The sequence below is a fragment of the Dendrobates tinctorius genome, unplaced genomic scaffold (genome assembly GCF_039654945.1).
Source record: "Dendrobates tinctorius isolate UK_male_01 unplaced genomic scaffold, ASM3965494v1 ptg000100l, whole genome shotgun sequence".
Lineage (NCBI taxonomy): Eukaryota > Metazoa > Chordata > Amphibia > Anura > Dendrobatidae > Dendrobates > Dendrobates tinctorius.
In genome coordinates, this window is record NW_027361768.1 from 1,720,001 (window position 1) to 1,738,365 (window position 18,365).

The following is an 18,365-nucleotide window of genomic DNA, read 5'->3' on the forward strand; positions in this document are numbered from 1 at the left end:
ACTATGACCCAAAGACAAAAAATACAAAACCGGCCTAAACTGGCCAAACTTTGAGCACGCACAGATATGAGCTGGCATGGAGATACAGTACCACTACAACAAATGTATTTTTTTTTTTTTGCTAAATAGTGCTGTATATAAGTACAGTTTCACCCAGGACAAAAAAAGAAAACCGCCGTAAACTGGTCAAAATTTGAGCACACACAGATATGAGCTCTACAGAGATACCACACCGAAAAATGTGTGGCCTGTATTTTTCTTTGCTAAATACTGCTGCATGTAAGTAATGTGACAGCTAGGACAAAAAAAGAAAACCGCTCTAACTGGCCAAACTTTGAGCATGCACAGATATGAGCTGTAACACAGAGACACCGCTCCGACAAATGTGTGAATTTTTTCTTTTTTTGTGTGTAAATACTGCTGTATATAAGTACTGTGACACCCTAGACAAAGAAAGAAAACCACCATTAAATTGCCAAACTTTGAGCACGCACATATATGAGCTGGGAAGGAGATACCACACCAAAAAATGTGTAGCCTGTATTCTAATTACACCTGGGGCTAGCTATATGCGGCCAATATATCCTAGCAGCAGCAACAGAACACAGGAAGGGAATGGAGCCTCTTAATGTATGCTATGATCTATGTACACACATACAGTGCCTTCAGGCCTTGCACTGATGTGTATAGTGTGACATACACTACCCTGCCTACCTAACACTGAAACCTATATACTCCGGAATTAGTCCTTAGAAGGACTGTTAGTTTAGCTGCATTTGAGTAGTTTAGGATGGTAGACCCCACACTAACTAATAAATCCCCAAATCTGACCCCATCTCAGCAGCAGCTCTCCCTACACTATCTCAATCCAGAGCTGTATGCACCGAGCAAGGCGGCGTCTGGTCTCTTATACCCCTGATGATGCTGTGTGGCCAGCCAATCACTGCATGACCACAACAAAGATAACTGTGGTGTTTCATTGCCTGGCAGATAATCCGTGCATCGTGATTGGGTCTCTAAAGTTCACCAAAAAAGCTGGGTGGAGACCCGAGTTCCTGCCGAGTAATCCCGGAAATGCTCGGTGCTCGCCGAGTACACCGAGTACAGTGATACTTGGGAGAGTAACGAGTAATGGCGAGCATATTCGCTCATCACTAATGACCACATAAAAAAGTGTCTTTTGAAAAGGTTAAAATGTAGAGTTGAATATGGCACAAACAAAACAAGGTGGCAAGCAACAAAATTGCAATAATGAATAAGACACTGTGTCGTTTAAAGCTGTGTCTCATTCTGTTTGTTGGGAGGAAAGAGTTAATAGATCATCCATATTTCAGGTAAGAAAATTCTAATTAAAAGTTTGGCTGTGTTGGTTTGTTAGGATAAAGTTTCCCATGAACATTCAACTAAAGTTGTCCGAACCCACCAATATTGGGGAGAGGGAAAGAAGGAACAGCCCTGCTGAATTTCAACTAATCCTTTTGTACCACCTGGAGATAAACCACTACCAGAAGAGTACCAGTGAATTAATTAAGAGACCACTGATTTCAACATAACATTGGTCCAACTGCTATCCGATAAAACATCTAATAGCTCTAGTCCGATGTAAATGCTCATATGAGCGAGCCCTACGCATGTTTGTTTCTGCAAAACTTCACATGGTGTTTTTACTGCATTGATTGTGTTTTAATGCTGTAAACTCTGCATTATCTGACCTCAATGTGTTGGTAAAGTTCAACAGATTAGTAATATTTTGAAGTTTTGTATTCCTGCTCACGCTAACTTTCTCTTTCCTACAATGTGTATTATGAGGGTTAGTCTCATCATCAAAGACGGATAATGTTGGATAGAGCTTGTACAAACAAGCACTTTTTCAATTTACTGATTTTTAAAATTTGCATTTGTTTTTGAGATTGCTTTTGGCTTTTTGTCTATGTGAACAACCACCACTGTGTTTAGCTTGAAAGCACTGCACCAGGATTAGAAGATGCCCTTTAGTAATACTGGCCAGATTCAAAACAGTAGTTCCAAGCTCAACAGGAAAGAGGATTTAAGCACTTTGCGTGTTTTGTTATCTAGCAGCATTAGTCAGTCTCCAAAGCAATGAGCTGTAAAAAAAATGTATTAATATGTCAAGAAAGGCTGAAAATTTTAATAAGCAGTAAATTGCAAAATTGTTTGTATTTATAATCATTATCCAACAGTAGCTATTTAGGGGCATAGGAATGACCCTTTAAGCACTATTTGCGCCAAACTGAACTAATGTGTAATTAGGTTAGGCTATACATTCAGCCTTATGAACACATTACTGATATTTACAGTATTCTCTAAAAAAGTGTGTTCTCTTAAAGCTAATTTGTCATCAGAAAATTGCCTATTGCTTTAATTAGGTTTGGTCAGACTCATAGCTAATTAGTAATTAATTAGTAATAATTTGCATCATTGTTATTGGTGCTAGTTTACATTTATACAGGGTTCTTTTCAAGAAGAGTATACAATATTTTCCTTCTCATCAGAGGCAGGATTACAATAACTGATCATTTATATACAGCTGATAACCCAGTATCCACCAATCACAATAGATGATTTCATACCTGACCCTGCACCCTCTCATTTTACAATGATCTTTTCGCTCACTCATTAAATACAAAAAAAATGCAAAAGATAGAGTTTGAGTATGTTTAGTGCTGCTAATATGCATGTAGATTTCCTGGTATGACAAGAAATTTGAATCAAAAAAGCCCAAGTGGCCTGTGCAAAAATTTGAAGATTTCTAACTTGCAAAAAAAACCCTGTTTGGGAGAGAAGAACAGACAAATTGCGGCACCCTAAGTGCGTAAACAAAATATTGTAGCCTTTAAAGGGTGCACAATTTTATGCACTCACCTGTGTATCCTCAGAAATCCTTCTTTCTGGGATACTTTTCAATAAACAGGGCTTGCAGCTTGCCTTGGGTGGATCCAAGTGAAAGAGTCAGATTCAGGCTTCACACAGGATTAGTAAATCAAGAAAGGCACATCCAGCCCATGAACGGCAGCGCTTCCCAGGACTCACATCCAAAGATGATATTTCATATTTTTTTGTATTTGATAGGTTAAAAAAGAGGAGATACTTAAATTTTATTTTCAATAAACATGGTGGAATGAGACAAAAAATCATTGTGAAAAAATAAAATACGTTTAACACAAAAATATTAAAGCAACAGGCCATTTTCCGATGGTACATTCCCTTCAAAGCATATTTTAATAGTTGTTCTAATGGTTAATTGAATGTTCCTTTTTTATGTCCCCTGTACTTGTGTGTTTGTGTGTATTTTTCCTGACTAGACCTGGTTAACCATTTCTGTGAACAGATCCTTAGTTTTTTACTTTGTCCCTACTTTCCTATCATAGCCCCATCTTCCCCTGGTGTCGACTCCGTAACTTTACAGCGTACAGGCAGCCAACATTGCTCTCAGAATGCAACAGGGACCTTCCAGAGGGCCAGTTATGCTGTAGGCTCTGGATCGAATTATGCAGACCCATACCATCAGCTGCAGTATTGTCCATCTGTTGACTCACCCTACAGTAAATCGGGGCCAGCTATACCACCTGAAGGAACTCCATCCGCCAGGTCTCCATCTATTGACAGCATACAGAAAGATCCAAGGTAAGTGTCACTTTTGTTTCTACAAATATTGCCTGTATTTTATTTCTAAAGCAGATTGTGATTAACATAACCTGTTTTAATGATATTTTACGTAATCTTTTTAGCATAAATGTAAACTTGTAGTCAATCTGTCAGTAGAATCAACACTACTAAGTCGTATATATGGGCATGCAAGTCACATATAGTCAAATAAAATGAAACCTTGATATCTGCAGTCCAGTGTTTTCCTTTTTTTATTTACATAGTTACATAGGTTGACAAAAGACCTAGGTCCATCAAGTTCAACCTTTCTCCAACAATAGCTTTTTTGTCACTAAATTAACTATAACCTGCAATTTTATGTGTATTGAGGAAATCATCCAGACCTTTTTTAAAAGCTGTTATAGTGTCTGCTATTATTACCACTTCTGTATAGGGCATTCCACATTCTGACTGCTTTAACTGTAAAGAACCCTTTCCTATTGAACTGTCGGAATCTTTTTCTTCCACCCATAATAAGTACCCCCTAGTCCTCAGTATGATCTTTGGAAAGAATAAGTCATGCGCTAGTCCTTTGTACTGACCACACATACTTATACATAAAAATGAGATCCCCTCTGAGGTACCTTTTTTCTAAGCTAAACAAGCCCAACTTTTTCAACCTCTCATCATATGAGAGGCTTTTCATCCCTTGTAATAATCTAGTTGCCCGCCTTTGAACGGAATCTAATTTCTGAATGTCTTTTTTTAAATGTGGGGCCCAAAACTGGATCCCATATTCTAGATGTGACCTCACAAGCGATTTATAAAGGGTTAACAATACGTTGGGATTGTGGGATTTTATCTCTCTTTTTATACATCCTAAAATCTTATTTGCTTTTGTGGCTGCTGCTTGACATTGAGTACTTACTTGTAACCAGAATACTTCATGTTTTGTAGTCCCAAGTATGATCCCATTTAATATGCAGCAATAGGAACACTCTGTCCTATGTGCATTACTCTACATGTATCTACATTAAACCTCATTTGCCAAGGGTTTGCCCATTCAGACATCTTATTCAGATCGTTTTGCAAAATTGTAATGTTAAGGTTAGATTTTAGCATTCTTCATTGTTTTGTGTCATCAGCAAAGACTGACACGTTACTCTCAATCCCATCCAAAAGGTCATTAATAGTGATGAGCGAGTATACTCGTTGCTCGGGTGGTCTCCGAGTATTTTGGCGTGCTCGGAGATTTAGTTTCTGTCGATGCAGCTGCATGATTTGTGGCTGCTGGCCAGCCTGAATACATGTGAGAATTACTTATTTGTTAGGAAATTCCCATGTGTATTCAGGCAGTCCAGCAGCCGTAAACCATGCCTCTGAGACGATGAAAACTAAATCTCCCAATACGCCAAAATACTCGGAGATCACCCTAGCATGCTCAGGGAAACCCGAGCAACGAGAATACTCACTCATCACTAGTCATTAAAAAAGAGGTTAAAAAGAATCAGTCCAAGCAACGAATCCCTGCGGTACCCCACTGCTGACTATAAACCATTTAGAGAACATACCATTTATGATGACTCTTTGTTTGCTGTCATTTAGCCAATTGCTTACACATCTGCATATAGTTTTCCCCGGTCCCTGCATATGGAGTTTCAGTATAAGGCTGTTATGTGGTACAGTATCAAAGTCCAGATAAATCACATCAGCCACATTAAAAACATGCAGACTTGCACACACCTCCTCATAGAAACCCAACATGTTAGTTAGACACAACCTATTAGTGATGAGCGAGTATACTCATTGCTTGGGTTACCCCGAGCATGCTCGGGTGACCTACGAGTATTTTAGCATGCTCGTAGATTTAGTTTCTGTCAAAGCAGCTGCATGATTTATGGCTGCTGGACAGGCTGAATACACGTGGGAATTCTCTAACAAACAGGCATTCCTCGCATGTATTCAGCCTGTCAAGAAGTCACAAATCATGCAGCTGCTTCGAAAGAAACTAAATCTCCGAGCACACCAAAATACTCGGAGGACACCCGAGCATGCTCGGGGAAACCCGAACAATGAGTATACTCGCTCATCACTACAACCAATCTTTCATGAATCCGTGCTGATTGTCAGTTATTTTATTATTCTCTACAATATATCACTGAACTTGAACTTTGATTTTTGACTTGTTGAATGATCCCTGGAACAGTAAGTTCATTGGTGAACACGGATAAAAAGTGCCTGTTTAGCATCTCAGCATTTTCTTTGTCCTCTATTATTATCTTGCTATTATCTTTTAAAGGGCCAATAAAATATTTTTTTTTCTTTTTGGCATTGATGTATTTATAAAAATTTTGTTGATTTATTTTAATGTCACTGGAAATTTGTTTCTCTGTGAATAACTTTGCTAGCTTGATTTGTTTTTTTGCATTTCTTAAATCTTTTTTCTGTATTCTCGGCCTTCAGGATTTTGAATGGACTTTGTTTTAGTGTGATTAAACGTTGTAGAGTCTTATTTGTCCATAATAGTTTATTTTTATTCCTGGATATTTTATTACCAGAGGGTATGAGTCTTCTACAGATTTCTAGTAGTATATCCTTAAACATTTATGTTCGGTATCCCCAGTTACCATGATATGGTCCCAGTCTACATGATTAAGCTCTTCCCTTAATTTGTTGAAATCAGCTTTCCTAAGCATCCAGGATTTGCATTTCCCCTTTTGAATGTTTGATTGAAAATTACTTTGAAACTTACCATATGGTCACTGCATCCCAAATGCTCCCTGACCTGTAGATATGAAATTACATCTGGTTTATTTTACAGAACCAGATCCAGCAGATTACCTCCCCTAGTTGGTTCATCTATCAGCTGAGAGAGGTAATGGTCCTAAATTGTGAATAAAAATGTGCAGCTTTTAGCACAACCACAAGATTCTGTTAGGAGTGGCGGAAGCCACTAAATAAAAATGTAAAGTGCCTTCGCCACTCTGGGTCCACCGTGCGACAGATGGAAAAACCGCTGCTAACAGAGGCAGAGCACTATGGCGGTAATGTGCACTGGGTTTAACTGCACCCAACATGCACTGAGGCAAGCTCTGTTCACACACAGAGCTGCAAGCACAAAACATGTGAAACGCTGAGTATGTTCTGTGTCACAGACTATCAGCGATACTGATACGGTATTTAAGGTCACAGGAGTAGCCTTAAACGACAGGACTACTCCGTCTAGACCTACCGTAAAATAAGATGCGGAACGTCGTAACTGCGAACGCCCGACAGACTGCAACCGCAGCACGGCGAGAACTGAGCCACAGAGAAAGCACCGCAATGCTGCAAGCGCGATGCAGGACGCTAGCTGCTGGAACAGATGGAGCTTGAGCGCGCTGGCGCTAGCGCTGATACTGGCAGATGCCCAAACACTCACACAAACGTATTATCAGAGGGAAGGGGTTTCATAATAAGTCAGTCACCAGTCCAAGCATCCATCACCATACATACAGCAGCAGTATGAAAATACTAGCGCATGGCGGAACGACCATACGCACTTTTTATAGTAAGTGGGACCTGCCGGAAATGACTAGGTCTCCAAACGGAGCCAATAGGATCCGGAGCAGGACCTGAGCACCTGACTCCCGAACTCCAATGGGAGCTCGTCCCGTGAGCATGCTCAGAAGATGGAACAAAGGACTTAGCCTCTGGAGATAGATGTGAGAATCTGGATTCCTGCATAGGCATAGTAGAAACCAGATTCCTAACAGATTCTATGTCCCATTGAATGTCTAGATAGTTAAAATCCCCCATAATAGGGACCCTATTATTATTTGCTGCCTTTTTAATTTGCTGCGCAATTTTCTCCTCTACCTGTTCAGCTACTGTATATCAGTAGGCTTGTAGCAAATTCTATTTAGCAGCTTTCCATTATTGCCATCCCCATGGACATTTACCCACACTGACTACATGGTTGTAGCTCCAACAATATCATCATTGAGCACACCCCTCCACCTTTTCTTTCTTTCCTGTTCTTTCTAAAGGTAGTGTAACCAGGGTCGCCATTAGGGCATTACTGGGTCCTGTCTCCTCTGGTCATCGGGCCCCAGCTTCAGGCTTCTGCCGGTGCAGAAACTGAACCTGCGTCCAAGAGACAGGTTCAATTAAACTCTATTACCGTGCAGGACTACACGGCAATAGTTAGTAGCCACCAGCCAATCGAAGGCTGGCAGGTGATGTCATGTCGTCGGCATATGACGGCGTTGTCATTAGCTGGCGAGGCTGCGCTGAAATGCCTAGGGAGGATATCGATGCTGGACCACGGGCAGGTAAGGAGAAAATGTTTTTTATTTCTATGAAAGCGGCAACCCCGAGTCAGAATGAAGACACGGGGGCAGGATGGGAGACACGGGGGCAGGATGTAAACACATGGGGCAGGAGACCTAGGGCAGAATGGAGACATGGGGCAGAATGGAGACATGGGGGCAGGATGGGAGACACGGGGGGCAGTAAGGGAGACAAGGGGGGCAGTAAGGGAGACAAGGGGGCAGGATGTAAACACATGGGGCAGAATGGAGACCTGGATCAGAATGGTGACTTGGGCAGAATGGAAACATGGGGCAGAACAGAGACACGGGGCAGGATGTAAACACATGGTGCAGAATGGAGACATGGGTGCAGGATGTAAACACATGGTGCAGGATGGAGACACAGGGGCAGGATGGAGACACAGGGGCAGGATGGAGACAAATGAGGCAGGAATATGGGGCAGGATGGAGACAGATGGGGCAGGAATATGGGGCAGGATGGAGACAGATGGGGCAGGGTCATGGGGCAGGATGGAGACAGATGGGGCAGGATTATGGTGCAGGATGGAGACACATGGTGCAGGATCATGGGGCAGGATGGATACGATGGTGACAGATTGGGCAGGATCATGGGGGAGGATCATGGGACAGATGAGGCAGGATCATGGGACAGATGTGGCAGGATGGGGGCAGAATGGATACTCATGAGGGCAGGATGGGAGAATATATGACTGGAGCCAGGAATGAGATAAACAGGGCCAGGATGGGTGATATTATTACTATATAAGCTAATTAAGGGATATAATTACTGCAGTGAGGTATTTATTTTATTTTTGAGGACATTGTTTTAAATGGGAGGCGGTCCTGTTACTGTGCAGAGCGACACTATGTCGCCTTTTATTCTTCATTTGGTGTGGTGTAGAAGTAAGTTGGGAAAAAATAAGTAATGGTTCTGCAAGCAGAGCTCTAGATAACTGTGTTATTTCCTGCAGAGATGAGCCCTGGCTGGAAGAAGTGATGGCGGTCTGTGCTGTGTGAAGATGAAAAGCGAATCAGTGTGTTATCTGTACACTGACACTATACACTATATAAAGAGTTCATGTGTACAATATCACCAGTGATCACTGTATTACCTGAACACTGGCACTATATACATAGGTCCTGTGTATATGTCACCGGTGATCACTGTATTACCTGTACACAGACACTGCATACTAAGTACAGATCTCCTGTGTATAATGGCACTTGTGGTGATAGTATTGTGTTTTTTTATTAATGATCAGTATTGTAGTATTCAGTCACAATGTGGTGGTAAAATGTGGTCTGGTCATGGTATGGTGGTATTTGTCCCTTGTATGTGCTATTATTCGGTCACTGTGGTGGTAATATGTGGTCTGGACATGGTGTGGCTATTTGTTCCTTGTATGTAGCATTATAGGTCACTATGTGGTGGTAATATTGTGTCTGGTCATGGTGCAGTGGTATTTGTCCCTTTGGATGTGATATAATAATTTTTAATAATAAATATATTATATATTAAATGAGTAAAAATATACCTAAATTGTATTGGATATTTTAACAAATTTTACATTTTTAATAGGTTAGAGTGGAGTAGAGCTCGGCCAGAGGAGTCTACCTTGTTGTGGTAGCAGATTAAAAAAATCTTTTGGCCAAAATCAGAGCTGCTGGCTATATGTGTGATCTGGTGATGGGAACTGTTAATGTATGATTAGTGAGATGTGGAGTTTTTACAAGGGAGAGCAGTGGGACTGTGGACAGAACGAGGGGTGCAGGTGGGGCTGGGGTGGAGCCTGGATAGAGCTTCAAGGGGGCACTAAAAATTTTGCCAGTATGGGGCCCCAAAATTCCTAGTGGCAGCCCTGAGTGTAACCCTCTATGTTTGTCATCCAGTCATGGCTTTTGTCCAGCCAGGTGTCCTTGATGCCCACCACATCATATTATGTGGCAGACATAACAGTCTCCAATTCATTCCTTTTGTTTGCAAGACTTCTTGCATTTGCCTGTAGACATTTAATACTATTAGCACATACTATTAGTACTCCTTCTCATCTTCCTATGTTCCTTGCATGTCCTAGCCCCTCTAAATCCTCAATGACCCCAACTCTATCTACTCTATCTAACCCCTTTTTAGCACTTCTTCCCACTCTCCCCCAAAATCCTAGATTAAAAGCTGCTGCATCCGTCTGACCATTTTTTTCCCAAGAACAGCTGCACCCACCCCATTGAGGTGCAACCCATCCCCACCGTAGAGCCTGTAGCCAACAGAGAAGTCAACCCAGTTCTCCATGAACCCAAACCATTCCTTCCTGCACCAATTTATAAGTCACTTATTTATATCCCTACGCTCCCACTGTCTTTCTAGTGACGCTTGTGGCACTTGCAGTATTTCAAAACACCACCCTGGAGGTCCTGGCCTTCAGATTCTCTCCTAGTTCACTGTAATAGTTTTTAAGGACCTTCCACCTCCCTCTAACTTTGTCATTGCTTCCGATGTTTATTATGACCACTAGGTTTCTACCAGCCACTCCCAGAAATCTGTCTATCCAATGTGCAATATGTTAAACCAGAGCACTCGAACACACTGTTCGACATTCATGGTCTTGGCAGCAGATGTCCCTGTCTGTCCACCTAATTATAGAGTCCCCTACCACTAACATGTGTCTGGCCTTTGCTGCACTCCTTTTTCTCTTCTTCCTACAGCAGTTGTTTTCCTGGTTGCTAGCAGCAACATCCTGCTGTAGTAATGCCAGGGCTTGCATTTTTAAAATCAACTAAACAGGCATATTTACTAGGCTGTGCCAGATCAGGAATGAGCTCCCTGACACTTTTCTCCCTACCCCTTCTTGTAACATATACCCAGCTAAGTACTTCTCTGTCCTGATCTTCCCCCACCTCCACCCTCTTCTATATCACTGGCTGCAGCCAGCACAAGCTCAGTGATCTCTAAACTCCTCTCCAGGTTTGCAATGCTCCTGAGTGTTGAAAATTGCAAATTTAGATCCATTACTTGGGCTTCCAAACATGTAACTCACTGACACCAAGTGCAGACTAGTGATGAGCGTATAATAATCAGCCCCCCAGTGCCGTCTCCCCTCACCCACCTCAGCACTCACAATACCCTTGTCTAAAATGCTCGTGTGCTAGTTGCTCGGGTCGAGCAAATTGGAATGCTCAAGTGCCAGTATCCTAGTTACCTGGGGGGTAGAGGGGACCTTCGCCCTGGGCCCCATCACATGAAGGGGCCCACTGGGAGCTGGGACTGCCACTTCAGTAATGAGGCACAATACAGCACAGGAGGAGAGCAGTAAAATGCCTGCTCCCCTGGCTGATGGATACTCAGCACGCTGGTAGCACAGTGGCCAGTGGCAGAATCTCCCTCCTGCATTTTTTTCTATTTCATAGTAACATAGTTATTAAGGTTGAAGGAAGACTTTAAGTCCATCTAGTTCAACCCATATCCTATCCTAACTTGCCCTAAAATGTTGATCCAGAGGAAGGCAAAAAAAACCCATGTGGCAAACAGTAAGTTTCACATTGGGGAAAACAGTAAGTTTCACTTTGGGGAAAAAAATTCCTTCCCTACTAGCTCCCTGGATCAACGTAATATTAAGGAAACTAGTGTATATGCCCTGTAATATTATACTTTTCAAGAAAGGCATCCAGTCCCTTCTTAGATTTTAGTAGGGAATCACTCATTACAACATCATATGGCAGAGAGTTCCAAAGTCTCACTGCTCTTACAGTAAAGAATCCGCGTCTGTGATTTTGCTTAAACCTTCTTTCATCCAGACATAGAGGATGCCCCCTTGTCCCCGTCACAGGTCTAAGAGTAAAAATATCATTAGAAAGGTCTTTGCACTGTCCCCGCATATATTTATACATTGTAATAAGATCACCCCTGGAGTGGCGCTTTAATATCAAGAGCGACTGTCTGATACACACCTTCCGGCATTTTCATCTATTTTCGCCAACGCACCGCACTGGGTCCATCTCCTGCAGTTTGTGACCTGTCCGCTGCCCCAGGGTTTCAAGGAGTGGCACAGAGGTCTCTAATCAATGTGAGTCTGTGAGGGCCTCTTTCTGGCCTCTTGGTCGCCTCTTTCTGGCCTTCATAGACTTACATTGAGAACTTGTGATGCAGCATCTAACTTCTGGCCAATCGGAAGCAGCGCTCACAAGATGGAGCCACGGGACTGGAGTGGTGCCAAAAAGCGGTGAATATGCCGGAGGATGAGTATATGACCGAGGCAGGGGACTTGCGCTTAAAGGGAACCTGTCACCTCCTCCAGGCGTTTTTAACTAAAAGAGCCACCTTGTGCAGCACTAATGCTGTATTCTGTCAAGGTGGCTCTTTTATTCGGCGTCCCTTCCACCGCAGAAAGAAGCGTTTTTAAAATTTGTCACTCATACCTGAAGTTTTCCAGGGGTCAGGTCTTTCCCTGCTGGGAGGGTTGATTTGGTCAGTGTTGCTCTGATGAGGAAACAGAGCAGGTGATCTGCAGAGCACGCCCTGTGTGAGTTAACACAGGGCCAGCGGAGCCAAAGGTACTGGCAACCCTCCTTGCATACCCGGCAGTACGTTGCTCACGGCAACTGCCCTGGACTGTCGTTTTGTTTACCCAGCAAGAGGCAGGATGGCCAGCCACCACATACCAATCGGAAGCCCGGTACAAGGTCCACTCAGCACTGAGAAAAATGGCGCCTGAAGACGACATGGAGGCTTTTCTCACCATCTTTGAACGCACTGCAGACCGGGAGAACTTGCCGGTGGCTCAGTGGGCTGAGGTGGTCTCTAACTTCTTGACGGGAGATGCACAAAAAGCCTACCTGGACCTCAGTCGGGACGATGCCCTGGACTATGGGAAGCTGAAAGGTGAGATCCTTGCTTGACTGTGGGTTAATACATATGTGCGGGCCCAACGGTGTTCCAGTGGTCCTTTTCTGAAACTCGCCCAGCCCGGTCTCAAGCTTATGACTTACTGCAACTGGTAAAAAAAATGCCTACAGCCTGAGACTTTAACCCCGATCCAGATGGTAGAGATGGTGGTGGTCGACCGACTGGTGAGGGCCCTGCCAGCCGCCATACAGTGTTGGGTGGGGCAAGGGGACCCGGGCACTCTGGACCAGGTGGTAGGACTGATGGAGCGGTATACAGCCACTCAAGACTTTATACGGGACACTGCCCCACTTCGGCTGTCACGTAAAAGACCCCGTCAGCTCAGGAGCCTGGGAAAAATCCACAACCCTCTAACAAGGCCCATATGGATCGTGCCCGAACTGAAGGGATATCTTTGAAGGAGAGTGTCAACCGCCCCGTGTCCCCTAACGTGGCCCCACGGTTCCCTTGTGCCCCAATTCTTAAGTGTTGGCGATGCCAAGATCCTGGACATTTGGTTGCTAATTGCCCCCTAACGACAGAACCCATGGACTGCGGGTATACCCGCCGGGTATCTATGTGTGCCCATCCAGTCTGCACTGCCTCTACAAACCCTGCTGGTACTGAACGTCATCTGTGCCAGGTACTCGTTAATGGGTACCAGATGGACGCTCTCTTGGACTTGGGGAGTTTGGTAACTATGGTGCATGGGTCCCTGGTTGCTGGGGATAGACCTAATGGACGGCAGGTGGGGGTAGTGTGCATACAAGGGGACCTCCATGAGTACCCGACTGATGAGGTCATGTTCTCCACCCCATATAGAGAGATAAAACATGTGGTGGGAGTGGTAAAGACTCTTCCGTGTGGGACTGTATTAGTAAGAGACTTTCCCCTGTTCTGGTTCCTATGGGAGACCAGGGTTAACCCTCTCAGGGTAAAAAGTATTCCAGGCACTGCACCTGAAGATCCCGAGTCAGGGATTCCTGCCGTAGGGGTCACCAATATAAGGACAGAGTGTAACCCCAATAGGTTTCCCCTAGAGGTGTTGGCAGGAGTAGTTGAGAAGAACTCACTGTTTCCTCAACTAAAGTTGCCCTTTGGTAAGTTCGTTGCAGCTCAGCTCCAGGATCCCACTTTGGAACCGGCACGGGAAAGAGTGATTGAGATAAATGGGGTGGCTCAGCAACCGGGTGCGGACATGAAGTTCCCACAGATGGTAATCAACCAGGAGCTACTGTACAGGGTGGATAAAATCAGGGGTGAGGTGGTAGAACAGCTGGTATTGCCCCAGCCCTACCGCCGGGTGGTGCTCGACATGGCTCACACTCATATGCTGTGAGGGCATTTGGGAGCCAAAAAGACTCAGGAGCGCATACTGCAGCGGTTCTTCTGGCCAGGTGTCTACGTTGAGGTCCAAAGGTATCGTGAGACGTGTCCGGAGTGCCAACTGACCTCACCCACCACGAACTACCGAAGCCCATTGGTGCCTCTGCCCGTTATAGAGGTACCTTTTGAGCGGATTGCAATGGATCTGGTAGGGCCAGTAGTAAAATCCACCCGGGGTCACCAGCACATATTGATAGTCGAAGACTATGCCACCCGATATCCAGAGGCGATACCACGCCACCACACCTCGGCTAAATTAATAGCCAGGGAACTGTTTGCCATGTTTTGTCGCCTTGGGCTACCCAAGGAGATCTTGATAGATCAGGGAACCCCTTTTATGTCTAAGGTGACCAAGGAGCTGTGCAAGTTGCTCCAAATTAAACAGCTACGTACATCGGTGTATCATCCACAAACCGACGGGTTGGTGGAGAGGTTTAATAAGACCCTCAAAGCCATGCTAAAAAAGGTGGTCGCCAAGGATGGAAGGGATTAGGGCAGTAACATGTCCCATCTCATGCTCGCCATCCGTGAGGTACCGCAGGCATCCACGAGGTTCTCCCCATTTGAGCTACTATATGGCAGGCACCTGAGGGGACTGCTGGATGTAGCCAAAGAGACGTGGCAACAGGAGCCCACTCCCATAAGAGTGTCATCCAGTATGTGGCAAAAATGCAGGATCGGATTGCGGTCGTGAGGCCCACAGTAAAGGAGCATCTGTTGGATGCGCAGGTCACTCAGAGCAGTACGTATAATAAAAGGGCCATGGTCAGGACCTTTAAAGAAGGGAACCGGGTGTTGGTACTAGTACCCATCCCAGAGAGTAAACTTGTCAGGAACACTGCACTGCACTTGCTCACTGGGCCAGTGCACGTGTCCTGAGTACAAAAACTGTGCACAAAGATACCTGTGGAGCAGGGCAGCAGTGGTGACGATGCATGCTCCAGACTAACAGGACTTGAAGCATGTGACTGCTGAGGGCGTGGTCTAAGCTCCACAGAGCTATGACCTGAGATAAACTCCTAAAAGGGTAACTATGGGACAATGTTACCAAGGGGCATAGACAGAGACGTAAACCAGATCAGGCCGGGGTCAAAGCACGAGATAGCACGACAGTACCAAAGGATTAGACATAACGGATAGTCAGGACGAAGCAATAGATCAGTAAACCAGAACGGGCAATAGACAGTACATTAGTGGCAAACTTTATCAGAGTAACGATAGCTAAGCCAGGAGGTCAGAACTGGAAAATACAATAGTACCAAAATGTGATACAGAGAGAGGGGACTGATCGGGTCATACACGGGAAGCAAACAAGCAATGCAGTATACAGGCACATCAGGCGTCAGACACACAGCCAGAACAACAGTATAGCTGACAGGGAATCCTAGTCTGGAGTGGGTATAAATACCCCTCCCAGATCCAAAGGGAGGCCAGCAAAAGTTAACCCTGCGAGAACAGGACATTTACCATGTCCTATATCATAACAGTACCTCCCCTTAATGGGGGGGCCACTGGACCCCCAGGCTTCTCAGGGTATCTGGCATGAAAAGCCCGCACCAGTCGATCTGCTTGCACCGAACTGGCTGAAACCCGTGACAGATCCTTAACGGAATATCCCTTCCAATGAATAAGGTACTGAAGTCTCCGACGCACTCACCGTGAATCAATAATGCGCCCTACTTTGCACTCCAGTTGACCCTCTACCAATACTGGTGGAACCACGAATGATGGATCTTCTCTAACTGTCCACACAGGTTTCAATAGGACCTGTGGAAGACGTTAGATATTTTGAAGGAGGTGGGCAACTGTAATCTGTAGGCCACTGGGTTGATAACCTCTACAATCTTGTATGGGACAATAAATTTAGGGCCCAACTTCATAGAGGGTATTTTAAGTTTGATGTTATAGGTGGACAACCAGACTTTTTCTCCCACTGTCAATGCAGGAACTACTCCCCTCCTCCTGTCCTCAAAATGTTTGAACTTCTTCTGGGCTTTGGAGATGTTCCCCTGCACCTCCCTCCAGAGGGTTTTTAACCGTTGTACCATCCCCTTGGCACCAGTGCAATCCAAATCCATACGGGAAAATTCCCCAAACTGCGGAACAAACCCATAATTGACCTGAAAGGGAGACTTTCCAGTAGACTGATTAATACGACAGTTGAATGCAAATTCTGCCATGGGTAATACCTCACACCAGTCTTCCTGTCTGGAGGAGGCCAGGCATCTCAGAATCTGCTCCAACGACTGGTTGGTGCGTTCAGTCTGTCCGATGGATTCCGGGTGATAGGCAGAGGAGAATGATAACATGACCCCCAACTTCTTACAAAATGCTCTCCAAAACCTGGCCACAAATTGCACACCCCTGTCCGATACCACATTCACAGGTACTCCATGCAACCGAACTTTGTGCTGTATAAACAAGAGGGCCAAGGTTTCAGCAGATGATAATGCAGGTAATGGCACAAAGTGGGCTTGCTTAGAAAATCTGTCAACTACTACCTATACCACTGAATTGCCCTTGAAAGGGGGAAGATTAGTGATAAAGTCCATGGACAGGTGTGTCCATGGTTTATCTGGAATTGGCAAAGGCACTAATTCGCGGCCGGCCGGACCTGAGAGCTTTTAGAGCGAGCACACACCCCACAAGTATTTACAAACCTTTTGATATCACTACTCATAGAGGGCCACCAAAAACACCTGGCCACTGCCCCTCGAGTAGCTGCAATACCAGGGTGTGCACTTAGCACAGAATCATGAAATTCTTGCAGGAGTGTGAGATGGAAATGTTCGGTACGAACAATTTCCCTGGGGGTTTATTCCTGGGAGTCTGTGCTTGTGCTTTCAGAATCTCTCTCTGTAACTCAGAGGAGACTTCAGCTACAACCACTCCCAGTTGAAGAATGGAGGAAGAAGGTTCTGGAGGGGACACAGAATTAAAACTTCGGGATAAGGCATCTGCCTTTACATTTTTAGACCCTGATCGGAATGTAATTATAAAATGAAATCGGGAAAAAAAAAGTGCTCACCGAGCCTGTCTGAGAGTCAATCTCTTAGCAGACTCAATATAGGCCAAATTTCTATGATTAGTGATGACTGTAATGGGATGAGCAGCCCCCTCCAAAAAATGCATCCATTCTTCGAAGGCGAATTTAACCGCTAATAATTCCCTATTGCCGACATCATAGTTTCTCTCGGCCAAAGAGAACTTTTTAGAAAAAAAGGCACAGGGTTTGAGGTTAGTCAGGGTAGAGGGGCCCTGGGACAACACTGCCCCCACCACCACCTCCGAAGCGTCGACCTCCACGATAAAAGGTGGAATCGGGTTGTACCAACACAGGGGCTGAAGTAAAGCATTTCTTTAATGTAAGGAAGGAATTTTTTGCGGTCACGGACTAACTTTTTACATCTGCCCCTTTAAGAGTGAGGTCTGTCAAGGGTTTCATCACTTGCGAGAACCCTTTAATGAACTTCCTATAATAGTTAGCGAAGCCCAGAAATCGCTGCAACCCCTTCAGATCATGAGGCTGCACCCAATCTGTAATGGCCTGAACCAACCCTGGATCCATGCGGAATCCCTCCCCAGATACAATTACATCCAAAAAAGACAGTTCTTGCATAAAAAATGAGCACTTCCCCAGATTAGTGTATAACTAGTTCTCTCGTAGTCTCATAAGAACAGTAAGAAGATAATGTAAGTGTGACTGACTGTCCTCAGAGTATAACAAGATGTCATCTAGGTAAATGACTACATAACGCCCAATAAGGTCAGAGAAAACAATATTAAAGAAGTTCTGAAAAACAGCAGTGGCGTTAGTGAGGCCGAATGGCATAACCAGGTTTTCAAACAGCCCCTCAGTCGTCAGGAATGCAGTTTTCTATTCGCCCCCCTACTAGATCCTTATAATGTTATAAGCCCCTCGTCGATCGAGCTTAGAAAACCATTTGGCCCCTGTGAGTTGGTTACATAAATCAGGAAGGGTACGTGTTCTTAACGGTAATTTTGTTCAGTTCCCGAAAGTTGAGGCATGGTCGCAACCCACCATCTTTTTTCTTTACAAAGAAAAACCCCGCTGCCACGGGTGAGACCGAGGGCCGAATATGTCCCTTGCGAAGGCTCTTTTTGATGTACTCTTTCATAGCTTGGTGCTCAGGCCCGGACAAATTAAACAAACGAGCCTTGGG

At 44.6% G+C, this 18,365-nt stretch overlaps 1 protein-coding gene across 6 annotated transcripts in view; it reads left to right on the top strand.

The window, feature by feature from the left end:
- CTNND2 (catenin delta 2) overlaps window positions 1–18,365 on the top strand; it is a 3,465,616-nt gene that overhangs the window by 866,506 nt on the left and 2,580,745 nt on the right. For all 6 annotated transcript variants that reach the window (XM_073587627.1, XM_073587626.1, XM_073587628.1 and 3 more), the window contains one exon: window positions 3,390–3,645. In XM_073587627.1, coding sequence (XP_073443728.1) covers window positions 3,390–3,645 — 256 coding nt within the window. The remainder of the gene's footprint in view (window positions 1–3,389; window positions 3,646–18,365) is intronic.